We start from the raw sequence: 20,332 nt of genomic DNA on the forward strand, positions 1-20,332 counted from the left end.
TAGAGAAAATAGTACCTGTAGTAAGATGCCTGTTGTGTGAAATCTCGGTTGCAGTTGTAAATGTAAGTGTGGCGTCCATAAACTACTGCTTACTGTGGGTAACTGAGTTTAAAATCCGTTCTCCTGGATCGCCTGGATGAAACGGGGTCTCCAGGTTCCAAGTGGGTTTCCCCACAAGATTATGAAGGTGTTGTCCTTTTGGGGCTGTAACGTTTTTATTTACCTTGAAAAATGTACTGCTCTTCACAGGATCCCAGTAAAAGCCCGAACTCCCCCCTCCCCGCTCAGTGTTTGTAACCGAGACTCTGTCACATTTAGCTGTGTCAAGACCAAGACCAGGACCAGGACGTCCATGGCTGGGCCTGGCTTTCCAGGGATGCTCCATGACCAGCGTGTAGAGTTCTGATTTCCTCTGGGGCTGGGGGACAGCGCCTGCGCCTGTGTGAAGCATGGAGGGCTGGCCGGGAGACCCCTTTCCAGGAAGTTGTGTCCTCCCCTCTCGCGGAGGACGGGTCACCCCGGGGCAGCTGAAGGTTTTAGTCCGGTGTGGGACCTGAGCCAGGCCGTGTGTCTCGATTTTAGTGACGTAGTGGCAAGGACTCTGGAGTGGAGGTGCGAGCCCGGGTCACGGTTGCAGGAGTGAAGCATTCCTTAGGGGTGACGGCCACCTTCCACTGAGCTCTGGGAAGCGGCAGGGGCTCTCCCCGCACTGCTAGCTTGTCCCGTCGCCACAAGTCCTGCCACGTTCGGGACCCGTGGGGGCGCCCGCGGGAAGGAGAAGCAGGGTACAGAGGGGCCTGTGAGCGCTCGGTAGCAGCTGTGTCCGTGCCGGGCGCAGCAGAGCGGCGCCCGCGGGAGCCCACAGACCAGTGGAGCAGGCAGGCAGGGAGCAAGTCACTTTTTAACCCATTGCTTAATTTGAGGCAGAGAGAAACGCTCTGAGGAAAAAGAGTACTTGAAGAAAAGTAATGGGCAGACGCCATCATTTTAGAGGAATAATCAGAGAAAGCCCTGACCACAGGGTCACTTGGTTCGGTTAGAGGAGAGAGGGACCCACGGCAAGACCTGGTTCTGAGGCAAAGTGGCTACAGCGGTGCAGCCTGGGCCGGACGACAGGGCGCAGGGGACTGGTGCTGTGTGACGCCATTTGGTTTGTTGTGGGCTCTTGCACATACACACGCGGCCTTTTGCCAGGCAGAGGTCCTTTCTTATGCACGCTCCTGTCACTTTAAGGTCAGTATCATTTCAGGCCGCTCCAGTCGGTAACGTGTGTGTTGGTGTCCTGGGCAAGACGCTGTGCCCTTTGCCGGTCACGGAGGCTCTGCCGCACGGCTCGGCCCGGCCACTCCATCGCCCTCGCCTCCCATCGGGCCGGACCCGGCGGTGACTGGGGACTGTCAGGCCCTGAGGAGCCGCGCCGTGTTCCCGGCACGGCTGACAGTTTGCTCCGGCACCGCTCGCGTTTCTCCTTCGCTCAGCCGCTGAGCGAGTGCGAGCTTTTGGCGGCCGTGTGAGGTCCGCGAATGGCCTGTGTGCGTCCTCCGCGCTCACAGAGGCATCACTGTAACCAAAGAAATGTAATTTCTCCTCTAGGGAACACTGGCATTTCTGTTTTAAGAACGAATGCGAAAGAAAAAGTAAAGTAGAAAAATGACCATGTATCCTGAACACATTAAGAATTCTCTGTAACAGTTCAAGTCTGGTTGTGGCCAAAATTAAAACCATATTAATGGATCATAACTCTCAACTAGTACTGTGTTTGCTTCTGATTTCTGTTTTGAATAAAGCTTCAAATGCTTTCCAGAATGCTGTGAGTTACAAATAAATAGAGAAAGAGTTCTCCTGGCTTCCATTTATTTTATTTGTACATACCCATTTCAAGAAAAAAAAAAAAGACTTTAAAAATACAATTCTGTCCTGGAAATGGATCCGTATTTGCACAATGATGGAAGGAAAAACCATGCAAACCGAAACCACGGTCTTCTGTAGTGGCCAAGAGAGCGGTGCAGTTATTTCCACAGGACACAGAAGCTCTGATTTCACAACTGAGTACAAAAGAGCCAGACCTCACCGGTGTGCTACAAGGTTTGCAAGCCCCTGGGGGGCCCGGGTGAGATGAATACAACACTGGTATCTGCAAAACACCTGCTTGCTGACATGCCCCTCCCCCCGCAGCTGCTCGTCACTGCCTCTGCTCACCCGCTGGGCGAGTGGGTGGACACTGAAAACCAAAACGATAAGGTGGCCCTTGTCCAGTGAATGAAATAACAAATCATCCATGCTTCGAATTACTCTAGGTCACTGACGTAATTTATAACTGCTGAAACGCAGGACCAGGTAGAGAGGAGACTACGGCACACAATTGCTCCAGCTCTCCCAGCCATTCACAAGACAGCATTCCCAGGAGCCAGTTCCCTAAGTGCAGGAAGTGACGGGTGACCAGCCCAGGTCTTGCCATGTTGGCGTAGCTGTGCAGTTTCCCATTTTAGTTTCTTCCACACGAGGCTGACCTGATGGCCCTGTGGGACCCCGGGGCTCCAGCCATAGTGGGCGGGCACGGGTCCCCAGGGAATCCTGGGAGGAGAAGAGGGGTGTGATGGGCTGGGGGTGCTGGCCCCCTTTTGATGAGACTAAACCGGATGACCAGACTCCAAGCAAGAACTGGGGCGCAGCTGTCACGGCACCACGCTACTGGGTCACAACAAAAAAGCGTGCGTACTGGGGCGAGGACAGCCATCGCTGCCTGAGGATGGGGCTGACACCCCTACTGCACCATGCATGGCCCCAGACACCTCCCGCACAAGCCCGGGGGGAGCAGACAGTGCCGGTGGGATTTGGGGGACGCAGGACACAGATGGTGTCAAGGGATGGACCAGTGAGTGCGCTCCTCTCTCTCCGCTCCTCTGCATCCATGCTTTCTCGCCTTCAGAAAACAGAGTCAATAGCCTTGCAGAGTTGAAGAAAAACCTCTTCTGGAGTTCCCTCAGCGTTTATCTGTATGTAAGAGAAAAATGGGGAGAGTTAATTTTGTTCTGTTTTGTTTTTTGAGACAGTTTCCCTGTGCAGTTCAACCTGGTGTTGAACTCACTATGTAGCCCAGGCTGGCTTTGAAGTCATGGCAATCCTCCTGTTTCAGCCTCCCTAGTGCTGGGGTCACAGCCATGCACTGGAAGTTAGTTTTAAGATGTGTTTGTAAGTATGGTCTTTTCAAATAATAAAGCAAGCCTACCTGCTTTTGCTCAGCAAAATTTAAAAACACTCCTCCAAAGAACAGGGAGTAAAGGGAAGAGTAATGGTTTAAAAACTAGGTGCCTAAATTACACAAGTGCTCACTGCACATTCATCAGAAGCGGCACAAGCCAGAATCCTGGCACACCAAGCGCCGGGGACGGTGTGGAGCAACCAGATGCTTCTTCATTGCTGGCAGGAATGAAAATGGTACAGCTGCAAGCCGGGTGTGGTGGCACACGCCTGTAATCCCAGCATTCAGGAAACTGAGGCAGGAAGATCTTGTGAGTTTGAGGCTAGCCTGGGCCACATAACTGAGACCCTGTCTCAAAAAAAAAAAACAAGCAAGCAAAAAATAAAAATAAAAATGGTAACAGCCATGAAGGGATTCACCGCACATTCTTAAAATCCTACCCAGCAGTCGGTATTGGCCGAAAGGAGCTGAAATCCGATGGCTACTTTAAAACTTCTGGATGGATGTTCAGAGCAGCTTTATTCATAGTTGACAAGGTGGGAAAGCCACTGAGATGTCTTTCAGTATTTGAATAAACTAGTCCACGTAAGTATTCACATTATTTGGAATAGTACTCAGTGCTGGAGAGAAGCCATCAAGCCATGAAGAGCCCCAGAGGAAACGAGTGCAATTACTAAGGGACGGAAGCCAATCCGAAAAGGGGACATACTCCGTAGTTCCAGCTAGGACATTCTGGCACAGTCAGAAATAATGGGAACAGTGCAAACGTCAGCGGTTGTCATGCTGAAGATTAAAACTAGACCCATATCTTTCACCATGCACTAAACTGAAATCAAAATCGGTCAGAGGTCTAAATATTCAAACAGAAACACTGAATCTGCTGGAACATAGAATAGGTAGAACTCTTAAAGACATTGGTGTAAGCAAACACTATGAACAAAACCCCGATCACACAGGAAATATCACAAGGAACCAACAACCGGGATCTCATCAGAAAGCTTGTGCACAGCAAGAGAAACCACCAAGAGCGAAGAGACAACCCACAGTGTGTGGGGGAGTTTTGCCAGCTGTTCCTCAGACAAAGGACTACTACTTAGAATATATAAAGAATTAAAAAACATCAGACACCCCCCCAAATTTAAAGACCCAATCCAAAAATGGGCACCTGAAATGAATACACACTTCTCAGGTGAAGAAATGCAAACAGCAAATAAATACATGAGAAAATGTTCAACATCACTGGTCATTCGAGAGATACAAATTAACACTGAGACTCCATCTCACCCCAGAGAGAATGGCTATCACCAAGAAATCAACCAACAACCTATGCTGGAGAGACTGGGGGGGAAAAGGAACCCTTCTTCACTGCTGGTGGGAGTGTAGACTGGTGCAACCACTGTGCTATGTGATCCAGCTATTCCCCTTCTGGGTATGCTCCTGAAAGAATTAAAAGCATCATACCACAGCAGTATATGCACAGTGGCAGTTTGTAATAGCTAAATCTTGGAAACAGCCCAAATGCCTATCAACTGGTGAATGGATAAAGAAGATGTATTTTTAACACACTGGAGTACTACTCAGCCATAAAGAAGGTTAAACTCGAAAAAATAAAAACAGGTGTGGTAGTGCATGCCTGTAATCCCAGCACTTGAGAGGACAAGGCAGGGTGATCGTCACAAGTTCGAGGCCAGCCTGGGGTACATAGTGAGACTCTGTCTAAAAAAACTCCCCAAATTAAAAAAAAAAAAATTAAAAAGGGATAAGCTTGAGACATTTCCTAGCTAAATGGACGAGACCATAGCCTTAAGTGAAACTGGACACACGTGTAAATACTGCACCGTTTCCCCGGCAAGAGAAACCGAAAGGGTAAATAAGGACCAAAGGGGGAGATGGGAAGAAAATGTTCAAATGGGAAGGGGAAGTGGGGAGAGGGGAGGGCGAAAGGCGAGGAGAAAAGAGGCAAGAAGGAACAAATGGAAACCCGGCTTTTGCAGATGAGGAGGGAGGGGCTGACGGGAGGGCGGGAGGCGCCGGGAGAAGGAGCCCGTGTCCAGCCGTAAACTCTCCGAGGAGTGCTCACCGCGCCTGTCTAAAATGCACCCACAGGAAAAGAAGAAAAAGTCCGGGTTGTCGAAGAAGCAGGGCGGTGCAAGGGCGGAGCTGGGGCAGTTCCCGGGCGCCGATCCGCAAACGGCCCCGCGTCCACCGAGCGCGCAGCGGCGGTCCTGCCCGAGGGGATGGCGGTGCTTGGGAGGCTGGGGGTTCGGTGCCCGCGGGGCGGGAGCGCCATTTCAGGCTCGCTTTTGTGCACGCGGAGCCGCTGTAAGGCGTAGAGACGCGGACCGCAGCCAGGGCCCCGCTCAGCCGAGCAGTGGCAGCCGTCTCGGGGCGGCTGGCGCTGGGGATGACACCTGCGGCTGTCCGGGGACACGGTGGGGACAGGGCCGGGCTTGGGGTGCAGAGGCGGGAGCTGGAGCCGCGAGGAGCGGCCCGGGTTTGTCTCCTCGCGCACAGCGCTGGGCACAGCGCTGCCAGGGCCCTGTGGGTGGCGGGGGGCCCCAGGTCAGCCTGACCCCGAGTCACCCAGTGACGTCAGGAAAGTGCGGCGGGCATCAGAGCCTCTGCCCTTCAACCTTGGTGCATCCGACTCGGACCCTGGTGGGCGGGCAGATGAGGCAGGGACACCAGGGCAGGACTGTGGTCAGGCCTGGACGGCTGGATCTCAGCAGTGCTTGCTGAGCACCAGCCGGCGAAGGGAGGTGAAGAACCGGTTATGCTGACTTAGCCGCCCTCTTTGCTGACCCCCGCTTTTATCAGCAAGGGCACAGGCCTGGGAGGAGGCTCCAGAGCCTGTTTTCGCTTGTTTCTTGTAGCAGGGACAAAATAAAATACCCAGTACTCTCCCCTTGAAGGAGGAGGAGTTTATTTTGGCTCAAGTTTTGGTGCACAGCCGGCCGGCTCCAGGGAGGCCAGCACGGCAGACAGGCCTGGCGGAGCAGAGGTGCTCACCGCACGGCGCACCGGAAACAGAGAGACAAGGGAGCAGCTGGTAGGGAGATAAACCCTTCCAGGCCCCGCCCCTCCACAAGGCCCCGCCCCTCCACAAGGCCCCGCCCCCTAATGAGTCACGGGCCAATCACCGTCCACAAGCCCTGCCCAGGAGCCCCAGGGCTCTGAGGATATTTGCATAGAAACCCAACACTGACTGGAGTTTGGTCAAGCAGACGACCCTTGTCAGTGTCCATGGAGACAGGAAGAGGTGAGGACGAGGTCACTGCTCAGCGCCTGTCCTCAGGGCCTGGCTCTAGGCAGGTGGTGGGCGCCAGAAAATGAAGCAATAAAACTGATTTTTCTGTTTGCACCTCCCCTCGCCCTCTTCCCTTCCTCACGGAAAGAGCCACTGTCCGAGCGCTGTCCTCGGAGTCCCACCCTGGCCTCTGGAGCTCAAGGGCTCCGCTCGTGGACACCCAGCCCCCGGGCCCACGCAGAAGCCCCGTGGACACGAGAGCCTGGGATGACGCGGGACCCTGTCCCTGAGCGATGTCACCGGCCACAGGCAGCAGGAGCAGCTGTGCACCCGCCCTGCCCTCTAGGGCAGATCCGAGCTCCTGGCCGGGTGCCCAGGATTGGAGGCACAAGGCGGGAGCCACCACGAGCCACTCCCCAACTGTCCCATGGGGTGGGAGACCGTCTCCAAAGATTCCTGTCTCACCTGTCCTCCCGCAGGTGGCCTTCCTACTCACCCATCAGAGTACAGCTGGGTGTTGTGCCACCCATGCGTAATCCCAGCATTCGGGAGGCTGAGGCAGGAGGATTGTTCGAGGTCAGCCTGAGCTCCACAGTGAGACCCGGTCTCAGAAAACCAAATAATGAACAAAGGAGATGGCGGAAATCTCCCCTTAGGTTGGGCTGCCTTCTGTGAATTGCTTGTCACCAGTAAAAGATGGCAGAAGCAATGCCACAGGGCCCTGGGCTGGGAGGGGCTGTGTGAAGGTCCCACCTTGTCCCTCAGGCCTCGGCTACATGCTCCACGCCACTGTCCCTGGGCTCTACCTTGGGGACCTGAAGCCATGCCAGGTGGCCGTGAGTCTTCCGAATCATCCTCGGCCACTGAGGCTGCGCCAGCCCAGAGTGGCAGATGGTGGCGGTTGGTTTATTTATTATTTATTTGCAGTACTGGGGATCGAACCCACGGCCTTCACACTGAGCTATATCCCCAACCCTTTTCATTTTACCTTATTTTTAAAAATTTTGAATCAGGGTCTCACTAATTCACTAAGGTGCCCAGGCTGGGCTCAAACTCATGATCTTCCTGCCTCAGCCTCCCAGGGTGCTGGGATTACCGGTGTGTGCTATCCTACCTGCCAACAGTGAATGAGACAGGCATAATTCTTCCCGCAGAGTTTACTTTCTATCAGTAAATGTAGAGTATAAAGATGTAATTATGACAGAAGTGATGGATACAAGACAGAAACAGGGTCTACTGAAACCCAGGAGGAGCAATGGATGCTTCCTTTGCTGTCGTTAACAGGGGAGAGGATGAGGTTCGCATGAAGTAAGAACAGAACGTCACAAAAGGAGAGCAGACTTGGGCTGAAAAAAAAAAAAAAAAAACAGCATGAGATGGAAGGAACAAGCTCAGGTAATAGAGCAAAATATCCAAAGGAGAGAATTAAATCAGGACTGGGGGCTAGAGAGCTGGACGGATGGGTGATGCTGAAGACAGATTTGGTACTTTTCCTAAAGGCAGACAGCAAAATAAAAATATCAGAGTAAAGCTGTAAGTACCAAACTGTACTCTGCAATCCAAGGCTGTGTGCCTTGTGTGCCCCCGAGCACCAGAGAGGGTCTGCTCAGACATTTCAGACACTCGGTAAAACCACCACCAATTGGGTTTCGTGTCTTGTCAGTGTGGCTACTAGAAAATTTCAAACTCCCGTGCTTATGAGGTTCACATTATATTTCTGCCACACTGTGCTGGTACAGAAATTTAAGAACTTGGTGTTTCTAAAGAAAAGTAAGGAACGGTAGTACTTAAAAATAGCCCAAGTGGGAGTTCGGGTGTGGTGGTGCACACCTGTAATCCCAGCGCTCAGGAGGCTGAGGCAGGAGGATTGCCAAGAGTTCAAGGCCAGCCTGGGCTACATAGTGAGACCCTGGTCAAAAAAACAAAAATGTGTCAGCTAGGCACGGTGGCACATGCCTGTAATCCCAGCTACTCAGGGGGCTGAGGCAGGAGGACTCCAGGCCATCCTGGGTAACTTTGCCAGACCCTGTCTCAAAATAAGAAATAAATAAATGAACAAAACAGTTGGGAGTTGGTATCTGAGAAACAGATGAGCATGCCTGGGGCCTTAGGTGCCGTCCTCAGTATGGGGGAAAATCAACATAATGCCGGCTCTGCAGCCAGACACAATGTCTGGGTGAAATGGAGAAACTTTAAAAAATGTGCTAATAATAACGAGCCAGCGTAGGAGAAATAGGTAAAAAGGGTGCAAGGAAAACGGAGCTCTTCCTGAGACAGAGCCTTGCTACGTAGTTCTCCGTGCGCGCTCTGCTGTCCTGAGTGCGGGCCTCAAGCTCCGCCCCCTGGGCCTCACTGCGCTCGCTGACCCGCTCCGAAGTCTGTGACAGAGTAGCAGACCTGCAACCCGCCCCGTCCGGGGTGCAGGTCCCAGACTCGACTCTGACATGACACGAATTCAGAAAAACTGACCTCCAAGCCTGGCACAGTGGCGCATGCCTGTTGTCCCAGCACTTGGGAGGCTGAGGCAGGAAGATCGCTGTGAGTTTGAGGCCAGGCTGGGCAATGTAGTGATTTTAAGGCCAGTTACTAAACTGTATAGTGTGACCCTTTCTCAAAAAAAAAATCAAGAAAAAAATTGGCAAAAGGGCCAAGTGCCAATGGTGAATGCGCCAACCTCCGGAATTCAAAGGCACCAAATCTCAGACCTAGAAGAGGCCTGGGGATGGTTCTGTCCGGCCCAGATCTAGGGGTTCCTGAGAGTCTCGGGCACAGGCTACTTTATTTTTCCTCCCTTTCTCTCTTTTTTTTGGAAAAAGTAGTTTTTCCAAGTACAATGGCGCCCTGAAACATATGAGTATATGCTCAACTTTTTAATTGTTTTCTGTCAGCACTGGGGAAGGAAGCCAGGGCTTTCAAGCTGAGCTATATCCCCACCATTTAAAAAAAATTATTTATTTTGATGCTTTTGCACATCAAAAGAAATCACCAATGGACTTTTATCCAGAACATATAAAGAACTGAAAAAAATCAGGCCCCCAAATCCAAAGACCCAATCAAAAAATGGGCATCTGAGGTGAATACACACTTCTCAGATGAAGAAATAAAAAACGGCAAATAAATACAGGAAAACATGTCATCGGTCACTTGAGAGATGCAAATCAAAACAACACTGGGTTCCATCTCACCCCAGAAAGGATGGCCGTCATCAAGAAACCAACCAATAACATGCTGGAGGGGCTGTGGGAAGAAAGGAACTCTTCTCCACTGCTGGTGGGAGTGCAGACTGGTGCAACCACTGTGGAAATCAGTGTGGAGATTCCTCAGTAAACTAGGATTAGAGGTCCCATTCAACCTAGCTATTCCCCTTCTAGGTATTTCCCCAGAAGAATTAAAAACATCATACCACAGCGATGTATGTGCACCCGTGTTTATAACAGCACAATTTATCATAGCTAGATCTTGGAAACAATCCATCTACCCATCAGCAGAGGAATGGGTAAAAAAGATATGGTCTTTTTATACAATGGAGTACTACTCAGCCATAAAGAGGAATGAGTTTGAGGCTTATCCTTCTTTTATAGGTAAATGGATGCACCTAGAGACCATACTCATAAGTGAAATAAATCAGACTCATGTTTGTAAACATTGGATTGTCTCCCTGGTGTGAGACACTGAAAGAGTAAATATGATCTAAAATGTACAATAGATATTGTGAAATGGGAAGAAACTGTTCAAAAGGAAAAAGGAACTAGGGTGGGTGAAAAGGGAAAGGATGGAAGGGAAAAGGGAAAAATGCAAGTCAGTATACTATTAGTGTCTCCTAGCTCACTGAAAAGGAAGGTTTGTGCTAATATTGATTAGAGAATTTTTTATGCCCATGTCTTGTACCCTGAGCAACTACTTTAAAGATAACAACATGTAATGTACTAACTATGGTTATTCTCCTACTATTTTGTTATGAAATTTTGTTCTGTTTTTTCCATAAAATAAAAATTTTAAAAAATTGCTTATTTTGACACCAGATCTCACTAGGTTGCCCAGGCTGGGCTCGAGCTTGGCACCCCAGTTCCGCAGCTCTGACCCCCAGGCCCCTGCACCGTGGCCTCGGCGCCCAGGGCCGCGGCTCACCTTTCTCAGCTGCGTCGTGCCCTCGTAGTGGGCCAGGACCGGCAGGCAGGCCCGGTAGTAGGTCTCCAGGCGCTTGGCCACCGTCTTGGCGGCGTCCTCTGGGGCCGCGTTGCCTGGGCTCCTCTGGAGAAGGCGGCTGGTCATGGTGTCCGCCGAGCAGTCCATGCAGATGACCAAGTGCGGGTCCCCGACCTGGGAGGGGACAGGGCAGGACAAGCCCAGAGGGTCTACACTGCTGATGTCCCGGGAAGGCCTGGGCCCTAGTTCTTTCCTCTTTTGAGACAGTGGCTTGCTAGGTAGTTCAGGCTGGCCTTGAACTCACAGCAACCCTCCCGCCTCAGCCTCCTGAGTGCTGGGGTTACAGGCGTGCACACCACGTCGATACTGTCCTTCCTTGAACTGTCTTTTTGTCTCTTTTTGAGTCTGGGACAATCTAACTGTGCCCCGGCTGCCTGCCCAGCCCTGGCTGCAAGGAGGCCTGGGCTAGGGACCCCGCCGTGTCCTTGTCGCCCCCGAAGGTGCCTGCCGGCTGACAGCAACCAGGCGCGACGCACGCTTGGGCCACGGCAGCAGGAGTTGCAGGAGGAGCTGAGCTCATCGCTCCTGCGAAAGACCGGAGATCCGATCCCGCGGGAGCCGCGCCAGGCCGCCGGGTGTGCGCCGCGCTCGTCAGCAGTGACCCACGCCGGCCAGCAGAGGGCGCGCTCAGCCCAGGCGCCTTCCGCAGGCAGCGCCGCGGCCACGTAGTCCTTCGCTGAGAGCCCAGCCCCCGCCCCTCCCAAGTCTTATTTAGAAGCCGGGCGAGGAGCGCTCGGGAGGCTGAGGCAGGAGGAGCGCCAGAGTCCGTGGCCAGCCTGGGCTACATAGTGAGGCCCTGTCTCAAACTATAAAAACAAGCAAGCAAAAATCCTATTTAGAAACACGCTCTCATGAAATTGCTAAACTGTCCAGCTTGGGCTCTGAGTTGCGACCCTCTGTCCTCAGCTTGCAAGAGTGCTGGGATTACAGATGTGCACCACGACATTCAGCTATGTTTTAATTTTTTATTTTGGGGGGATCAGGAATCAAACTCGGGACCTCACGCTTGCCAGGCAGGCGCTGTGCCACTGAGCTAAGTTCCCGGCTGCCCCCCGCCCCTTTTTAATTTTTTGACAGGGTCTCCCAGTGCAGTTCAGGCTGGCCTAGAACTCACATCAACCCACCTGCCTCAGCCTCCCAAGCGCTGAGATGACAGGCGTGTGCCCAGCACACTTCAGTAATTTTAAGGGAAACATTAACCTCGTATTAGCTAAAGTTTGACACCCCAAGAAAAATCAAGGTGTGCACAGGTGCCCGGAACCAGGGCCACGGGGCTGGCGGTATCCCTACCCGTGCTCGGCGCTGACCCCCAAATCTATTAGCTAAGGGCTGGATTAAAAGGTTACTTTTAAAAGCATGAAATGAAAGCCGGGTGCTGCGGGCACGTCTTCCTCCTGGCATCTCTCAGGGTGTGTGATGCCCCGCCCCTTCCTGTCCCTGCTGTGGTACCCCAGGTTGGGTCAATCAACAACCCCATTCCCCCCCTGGGGCTTCCACTGGGGACTTCACTTGAAGCAACATCTTTTTCTTTATTTATTTAGGGACAAGGTCTCCCTAAGCGTGCTCCTCCTGCCTCAGCCTCCCAGCGCGCTGGGCTGACCAGCTCCCTGACACAGTGAACAGACGGTGACTGGAACCGGAAAATGACAGCACCCTGGGTCCTTGCTGGACCCACCGGGGAACAGAAACACATTTATGCGAGGTCCCTCAGATGGCAGGATCTACATCCGACAGGGGGAAACTGAGGCCACCGCCGGAGAAGTCAGTGAGACGGCGGAGAGGGGCCGGGCGGATCTGAGCGTGGGCGGACCAGGCCGGCACCTTCCCGGGTTTCAGTCCTCACATCAGCGGCCCTGCCCTCGCCCTGGCCTCAAACTGGAGGAGACCCTCCCGCCTCTGCCATCTTGTCTCTAGTCTGAGATGTGATGGGTGCGGTGTGAGGGGACCCACGCCGCGCCGGACCTCAAACCCGAGCCCGGGCGCCCTTCCTCACCTGGCGGCTGAACTCCTCCCCTTGCTTTAGCCCCCCCGGAAAGCCGGAGATCAGGAAGCCGTGCGTGTCGCCAAGCCTGGCGGCCATGGCCTCCTGCAGCAGCTCCAAGATGACGGCCTGCAGCAGAGACAGCGGTCAGCAGAGCGTGGACAGCAGGGTCACCCCCCAGGGACAGAAGGACTGAGTAGATGGCGATGGCCCGTGCCCATGTGGCCCAGGCAGGCCCTCAACCCGGGGAGCTCCTCCTGCCTCAGCCTCCTGAGTGCTGGGATCGCAGGAATTCCCTGGCCCTCTGACTTTTGGCAGGGCGTGGCAGGGGGGCACAGCCAGGCCAAGTGGCCTCCATAACCATGAGATAGTCCTCATGAAGAAGCAGGAGTGGTAGGAGTGGTGTGCAGAAAGACAGCCGGAATCGCCATTTTGGGGAGGCTCAGGCAGGAGGATCGCTCTGAGTTTGAGGACAGCCTGGGCTGTATAGCAAGATCCTGTCTCAAAAAGCCAAAAAATAAAATAAAATGAAACAATAAAGAGAAGCCAGAGGCTGGCCCTGGCGCCCGTCCCCAGTCCCGGCGGGGCCCTGGCTCACCGGGGGCGCCTGCTCGCCGCGCTCCACGCGGGCCCGGATCCGCCGGCTTCGCTCCGAGTTCGCCGCCAGCTCGGCCCGCAGCAGCCGCCCGGGCGACAGGTGCGCCAGGCCGTACTTGGCCGCCAGCCTCTCGCACTGCGCGCCTTTGCCGGAGCCCGGGCCACCTGGAGGAGAGGTCGGTCAGCCGCGTCCCCTGGGCCACAGAGGGGCGGGTGCTGCTCCTAAAGAGTGAAGTATCCCCGGAGGGGCCAGGTGGTTCTGACCATAACACTGGGTGGGTACAGCCGCGCGTGGTGGCTGTGACCAAAACACTGGGGAGGCTGAGGCAGGAGGATCCCGGAGTTCAAGGCCAGCCTGGGCTATGCAGCGAGACCTTGCCTCAAAACCCAGCCCCTCCCCCAAAGAACGGCGGCCTCGGAGGCCGGGGTGCGGGTGGGGCGGAGCCCTGGTGGTTGCCTTTCCCGGGCCCCTCCTCGCTTCATCGACCGCACGGCGCACGCTCCCGTGTCCCGGTGTGTCCCCTCTGACCCTGCCCTGGCACCTCTGCCCCCCACTTGGGCTCGGGTCTCGCAGCCCGGGCCGGATCCGCGGAGGCCTCCGCAGAGGAACCGCGGCGCGCCTGCTGCCTCCGCCGTCCAGCTGTGCGGCCGTCCAGCTGTGCTCCGCCAGGTGTGCGGCGGGCGGGGCAGGACTGCGAACACGGCAGATGACAGAGCGCCGCCTCAGCTGCCCTAGAAGCGCTCTTGCCGGGACGGCCGGGCCGCGCTCGGGGCTGGGGTGTCCCCTGGCTTGGCTTCTGAAGCCGAGGCAGCGCGGCCTCCGCTCACCCCGCCTTCTCCCCGGCCGGGGAAAGCGGAGACGCGGGCTCCGGGGCCGGGACCTCCCTGACTTCAGGGCTCTGGACCTGGGACTCAAATAAAAATAAAACACACGGCCGGAGGGCGCCGCACAGCCTTAGGGAACAGCGGACCGACAGGCGGCCGCGAGAGGCTGTCACACGCTTGTCACCGCGGCCAGGCTGACTCAGCCGTGCACCCCACTGCACTTGGAAGCAGCCTGTTACTACTTTGGGGGAAAGGGAGTTAATGTTTATCCTCAACCGTAAATGCAATTGTTTTGTTTTGTTCTTCAAGACAGGGTCTCGCTGTGTAGCCCAGGCTGGCCTTGAGCTCGCAGAGATCCTCCTGCCTCAGCCTCCTGAGTGCGGGGATGACAGGAGTGTGCCCCCACGCTTGCTCAGGTGTGTGTTTAACATCTTCCACGTGAGGGCAATGGTGCAGTGCGGCGATGCTCACAGCCGGGCCGGCAGAGGGAAGCAGTATGTTCTTGGGCGCCTGGCTTTCTCTGCCGTGCCCGAGCTGCAGACCTGGGCATGATCACGTGGTCACCCCCACCAGGTTTCCCTCACAGATGGCGCCTGTGTGTCCGGTTTATTTAACGTTTAATGTTATGGTGTCAAGGTGCAGCCATTTCCCCACAAATGCCTTGAGTGTGTCCTTCTTCATGGCAGCGTAGTGCTCCGCAGTGTGCTGGCCACGGCTGTGCAGGCCGCTGCCCCGTTGTGCCTCTGTGAACCCGGGTGTGCGTGGGCCCCACGCTGGAACACGCTGTCCTGAGACCTCTCGGGAAGACACCTACATAGCGCAGAGCTTCTCTTCCATGAAAACCTAAAGAATCTAGAGGTGGCGGGAGGACGGGGAGAGGAATCAGAGTGCAGGCCTGCCTGGAGTAGGGGATGCGGGGGGGACTCAGCAGCGGCCTGCAGACCGGCAGACCAGGACTAAGCAACTGCGAGTAGCACCCAGCTCCTGGATTCCCCCCGGCTCGGCAGGACCAGGGCGCAAGTGACTGTAGAGGCGCGCGCCTGCGATCCCCGTACCTGGGAGGCTGAGGCAGGAGGACCAGTTGGAGTTCCAGGCCAGCCTGAACTGCACAGTGAGTTCAAGACCAGCCCAGGCTACCTAGCGAGCCTATTTCTGCCCCCTGAAATATTCTTCCTCCTAAACGAAACGGGTCCCAAGGCTGGCTCCAGGTCCCTGTGACTGCCCGGTCACTTTCAGAGAAAGGCTGGTAGCTGACTGCGCCCTGGGTGCGACCCCCAGCCGGGCCATGGCCATGGCCACCCAGCGCGTCCTGCTTCAGCTTCCCGTGAGGTGGGGGGCGTGGCCAGGAGCGGCTGCAGGAGCTTTGTTCTCTGGGGGACGGGGCCGAGGGGTGGGGGCTGTCTGCTGGAGAAGGGACGGGCTGCGCCGCCACTGCCGCTGGCCCCGTCCAACTCGGGGGCCGGTCGCCGAGGACGGGACTGGCCGCCGAGGACGGGACTGGCCCGAAGTCCCAGTGAGGCGGCGCTGACGCTCCGTGTCCCCGAGCAGAACCCCGAGCCGGCGCTGTCCCAGCACCGCGGGCTTCCTCTCCCTGCCCGCACAGGGCGGCGGCTCCTCCCGGTCAAGCCGGGGGTCGCGGCGCTGGGGACTATTCGTGCCCACCATGCGGTGTGGAGACCAAACGCGTCTGAGAAATCACCGCACAGCCTCCAGATCCACTTTTCTGGTCCACCAGGCCTCTGGCCTTGTAGCTCATGAAGGTCTGTTTTATGCTGGTAGATTTAATTTTTTTTTGCCTTTTTTGAGACAGGGTCTCACTGTGCAGTTCAGGCTGGCCTTGAGCTCACTTTGTAGCCTAGGCTGGCCTGGAACTCACAAGGATCCTCCTGCCTCAGCCTCTCCCGATTGCTGGGATTACAGGCGTGAGCCACCATGCCCGGCCTTTTTTTCTTTTTTGAGACAGGATTTTGCTATGTATTCCAGGGCAGTCTTCCTGCCTCAGCTTCCCCAGTGCTAGAGTTATTTTTCTTTTAAAGAAATTATTTTCTCCTCACTGTGAAAAAAATACATGGTCCTTAGAAGATTTAGATACTTTGGAAAACCAAAAAAGAGGAGAAATGGTCCTGTTGGCTGGAGTGACTGCCAAATACACATCTGGATTTGCCGGAAACTGCCTGCTGTCCCAGGCCCCTCCGGGTGGCCGCAGTCTCTGAGGATCGGGGTGTCGGGCTGGCCCCGCGCTCGGCCGGCCTTGTGCCCGTCTTTCCGCGGCCTTGGGTGGGGCGAGGCCGTGGGAGACGTTAGGGCCCCGGGTGGCGCTGGGTCTGTCCCCCCACTGCCGCCAGGCCTGGGGTTTCACGTCCTCGAAGGCTCCCCAGGCACCAGGCCAGGGCTCGGACAGCAGGGCGGGGACACGCAGGCCCGGACTGTGACGAAGGCGGCCGTGGGGACATCTCCAGGCTCGGCGCCCCACCGGGCTGCCGTACCGCAGTCGCGGTGCAGCTGAAGAGCCAGCTCCCGCACAAGAGAACCCAGGGGTTGGTTTAGACGGCTTCAGTTTTATTTCTGCAGTCCTGGGGATTGAATCCAGGCCCTTCTCCCAGGGTTATGTCCCCAGCCTTTCATTTACTTATTTTTACTGAGAGACAGGATCTCACTAATCTGCTAAATTGCCCAGGTTGGGCTCAAACTTTCGGCCCTCCTGCCTCAGCCTCCGGCAGTGCGGGGATCACACGCGTGTACCGCCATGCTGGGCTTAAATGTGTTTTATTTGCAATGGAAAAGACTGAGACTTTTTAAAGCAAAATGGGAGGAGGACACTTTGCACATGTGATTTTTTTTTTTTTTTTTTTGGTTTTTCTCCGGTACCGGAACCGAACTCACGACCTTGCGCTTGCCAGGCAGGCGCTTTTGCCGCTGAGCTAAATCCCCAGCCCCGCACATGTGATATTTTAAAGGCCAAAATGGTCTCTGTTTCCCGAGTCATTGGCTTGTTCCTGTTTCATTCAGTACAAAAAACCGAAACAAAACCCAAAAGGTCTCTTGTAGCACAGTGGCTTCCGGCAGTGTGGGGCCCTCGTTCTTTCTTCTTTGGAGACCGGGTCTTGCGCTGTAGCCCAGGCTGGCCTCGAACTGGCAGCGATCCGCCTGCCTCAGCCTCCTGAGTGCTGTGATCACAGGCGTGCACCACCATGCCCGCTTCCAGCAGGCAATTTTCACTGCATTTTCCCCAACCTCGCGGCTGGGAACTGCTCCTGCCTCGCTTTCTGTGGGGGAACGCCCCTGCCCCTGCCCTTCCCTTCCGAAGCCCACAAGACACTCGGCTGACCGGGATGTGGCCTCGACACGCCCCGGCTCCACCGCGCAGCGCAGCCGAGGCCCGGCTTCCCGAGACCGAGGGATGGACGGACAGACGGACGGACAGCCGCGCAGATGCATGGCGCGCTCCCCGCAGGGACGAAGGAGGGCGCAGCCCCGGGCTCTGCCGCGGACGCCAGCGCTCAGCGTGGGGCCCCCTTCAGCCCACACCCAGCTCTGCTCGACACCGCGCGGCGGCCCCGGGGGTCCCTCGGTGTACCCCGCAGACGGGCGCCCGCGTTCACCCCGGTAGGAGAGCTCACTGGCTTTGCGCGAGCGGCTGGAGCAGTGATTCTAACACTGGTGAATACAACACGGGCTCCGACTGCACTAGCGCGTGTCCCCGTGACGACCCTGCCGGGAAAGAGAAAAAGGGGAGGAAGGAAGGAGGGAAGGAAGAAGGAAGGAAGGAAGCAGGGAGGGAGGGAAGGACGGAGGGAAGGGAGGGGCAATAACATTACTTAAGAACACCTTGAGAACTGGGCGTGGTGGCGCAGGCCTGTAATTCCAGCACTTGGGAGGCTGAGGCAGGAGGATCACTATAAATTCAAGGACAGCCTGGGCTACACAGAGAGTTCAAGGCCAGCATCAACTACACACTGAGACCCTGTTTCAAAAACCAAAAACCAACCAACCAGCCAAACAAGCAAACTCGAGCTTCTGGGGGAACGATCTTGTGCGACTCTCTGAGCGCTGACCAGGTTGCATTTTAAATGGGACACCATTTCGACTTTCTGAAAGATCATCTATTGCACAAGTTATTATGATGATGATGATGAGTATCTGGCAGAAATTTTTCGGGCAGAGATGTTCTTGAAGATAAATGAAGCCGGTCGCCTCAAGAAAAAACAGCCGACAGCACTGCTTGGCAATGTCAAAACGTTTCAAGCGCCGAATGTGCCGCTTCTCAGCAAGCGACGAAACTCAGAGGGCGGCGCTGACCCGGAGAGCGCGCCTTCCCGGCCGCCGGCTTCGCGCTTCGCTGAGCGAGCGCCCCTGGGTTCTTTAGAATTAATTTAAGCAAACACGTGAGGCAGCGGACAGCGCTCATGGAGCGCTCCAGGGAGAAACCTGCGAACGCCAACCCCGATGTCTCTTACGGGGGCTCCGCAGGGAGGCGACAGTGAGGCTGCCGGGAAAGGACGACGGCGCCCGAAGGCTGAGTTTTAAGCGCGAATTCCCGTTTCTCCGGGAAAACACGTCAGGCTGTTTGTGCGGGGGCTCGCGCGCCTGGAATAACGCAGCGTGCTGCCCGGGGAGCGCTAAGCTCACTACGCAGAAGCAGCCGTCGCGGCCCCGGGGCCAGTCACCAGGCCGTGTGTCCCTCGCACGGTGCCGGCCCCACTCCCAGCGGTGATGTGGCTCTGGGTAGGGACGCGTGGACACTGAGGTTAGGGCGCACCTGGGGTGTCGGAAGCCAGCGAAAACCGAGAAGAGAACAAGAAGCCCAGAGAGATCGGGGAGGGTAGTGGAGGAAGGAGGCAGAAAAGCTTGTGAAGACGCGGGCAACTCTTAGTGGCACACAGTGAGTTTCTTTAAAGAATATATATTCTTTTTTTTTTGAGACAAGGTTTCTCTCTGTAGTCTGGGCTGGCCTCAAACTCTTGGCGATCCTCCTGCCTCAGCCTCCCAAGTGCTGGGCTGACAGGTGTGCGCCATCACACTCGGCTTCTTAAGGTATCTTTCTACATTTTCCAAATATTCTCCGATTTCAGCAACAAGCGAGTCCCAGGCTTGCTCCCCGGCGCAGGTTGTCACCTTTCCTGCGGGAACAACCGGAGCTCACAGCGCCCTTTCTGCTACCTGTGGCCACCCGGCTCCGCCCTGGGGATCTCTGTCCTTTGAAGGGTGTTTCTCCATAAACGCTGAGCTGCTCGGTCCGGATTAAAGACGCCGTTCACACGCTGTCCAGCCGAAGGCATGGAAGAAATACGCATGTTAGGGACAGGGTGGGGAAGGTGGCCTCGGGTCGGCGCATCCTTAACCGCCATCGGCCCGCGGCCTTGGCGGCTCCAGCCCTGCCTGCAGCGCCGGGCTGGGAATTCCGGCTGCCGTTGATTGCTGTCTCGGTTGTTATGGAGACAGGCCACACTGCTTCCTAAAAGATTCGTTATTTCAACAAATGCATTATCCTTTCGTCATTCTAGGGCATCCTCTGAGCCACGCAGACCCGTGGGAGCAAGGCTGGCCTTGCGGGAGGCGGCTCAGGCGGCCAGGTCTTCTGCTGGCCGCGGGCAGGATGAGGTCAGGGCCGGGCGCTCAGAGGACGCGTGGTGGATGCAGCCAGCGGCCCGCGGTAGGGTGTGACCGGAAGTGTGGCCGCGGGGGTCTGAGGGCGGGGCCGCCGCGCTGGTCCTCTTGACACTTCCACACGGGAGGGGAGGGGCGCCAGGAGTCTTCATGCTGTGTGAAGAGTAGCGGTGACACACACTGGGTGGTGTCAAGTTAAAAAGCTTCTGCGCAGAGGAGGGATGAGCTAACAGAGTGAAGAGACAACCTACAGAACGCATCAAGCATTTTTTTTTACCTACCGGGAATCGAACTCAGGACCTTGTGCTTGCCAGGCAGGCGCTTATGCCACTGAGCTACATCCCTGGCCCAGAGAGCGTGAAAAAAATGTTTGCTGGCGACTGCTCGGACTGAGGGCTGATATCTAGAATGTAGAAAGAACTCAAAAACTGAGAGCCCCTCAAAATAAAAAGCTGAATCAGAAAATGAGTCACTGCAACGAACAGACGCCTCTCGGATGAAGAAGTACAGACGGCCAATAGACACGTGAGAGAGGGTTCAGTATTGCCAGCCACTAGAGAAATGCAAATTGGGGGCTGGGGATTTAGCTCAGCGGCACAGGGCCTGCCGGCAAGCACGAGGTCGTGAGTTCGATCCCTGGTACCTGGTACCAAATCAAAACACTGAG

The 20,332-nt window shown here is 55.7% G+C and overlaps 1 protein-coding gene across 1 annotated transcript in view; it reads right to left on the reverse strand.

Moving 5' to 3' along the window:
- Positions 1 to 1,843: 1,843 nt before the first annotated feature.
- Ak5 (adenylate kinase 5) overlaps positions 1,844 to 20,332 on the reverse strand; it is a gene marked incomplete at its 5' end in the record, with an annotated part of 209,082 nt that continues 190,593 nt past the window's right edge. The window contains 4 exon segments of the mRNA XM_005385219.2: positions 1,844 to 2,994; positions 10,578 to 10,769; positions 12,649 to 12,765; positions 13,235 to 13,398. Of these exon segments, the coding sequence (XP_005385276.1) occupies positions 2,926 to 2,994; positions 10,578 to 10,769; positions 12,649 to 12,765; positions 13,235 to 13,398 (542 nt within the window). The 3' untranslated portion in view covers positions 1,844 to 2,925.

This window comes from Chinchilla lanigera, unplaced genomic scaffold (genome assembly GCF_000276665.1).
Source record: "Chinchilla lanigera isolate Chin_1 unplaced genomic scaffold, ChiLan1.0 scaffold00022, whole genome shotgun sequence".
NCBI classification, from domain to species: domain Eukaryota; kingdom Metazoa; phylum Chordata; class Mammalia; order Rodentia; family Chinchillidae; genus Chinchilla; species Chinchilla lanigera.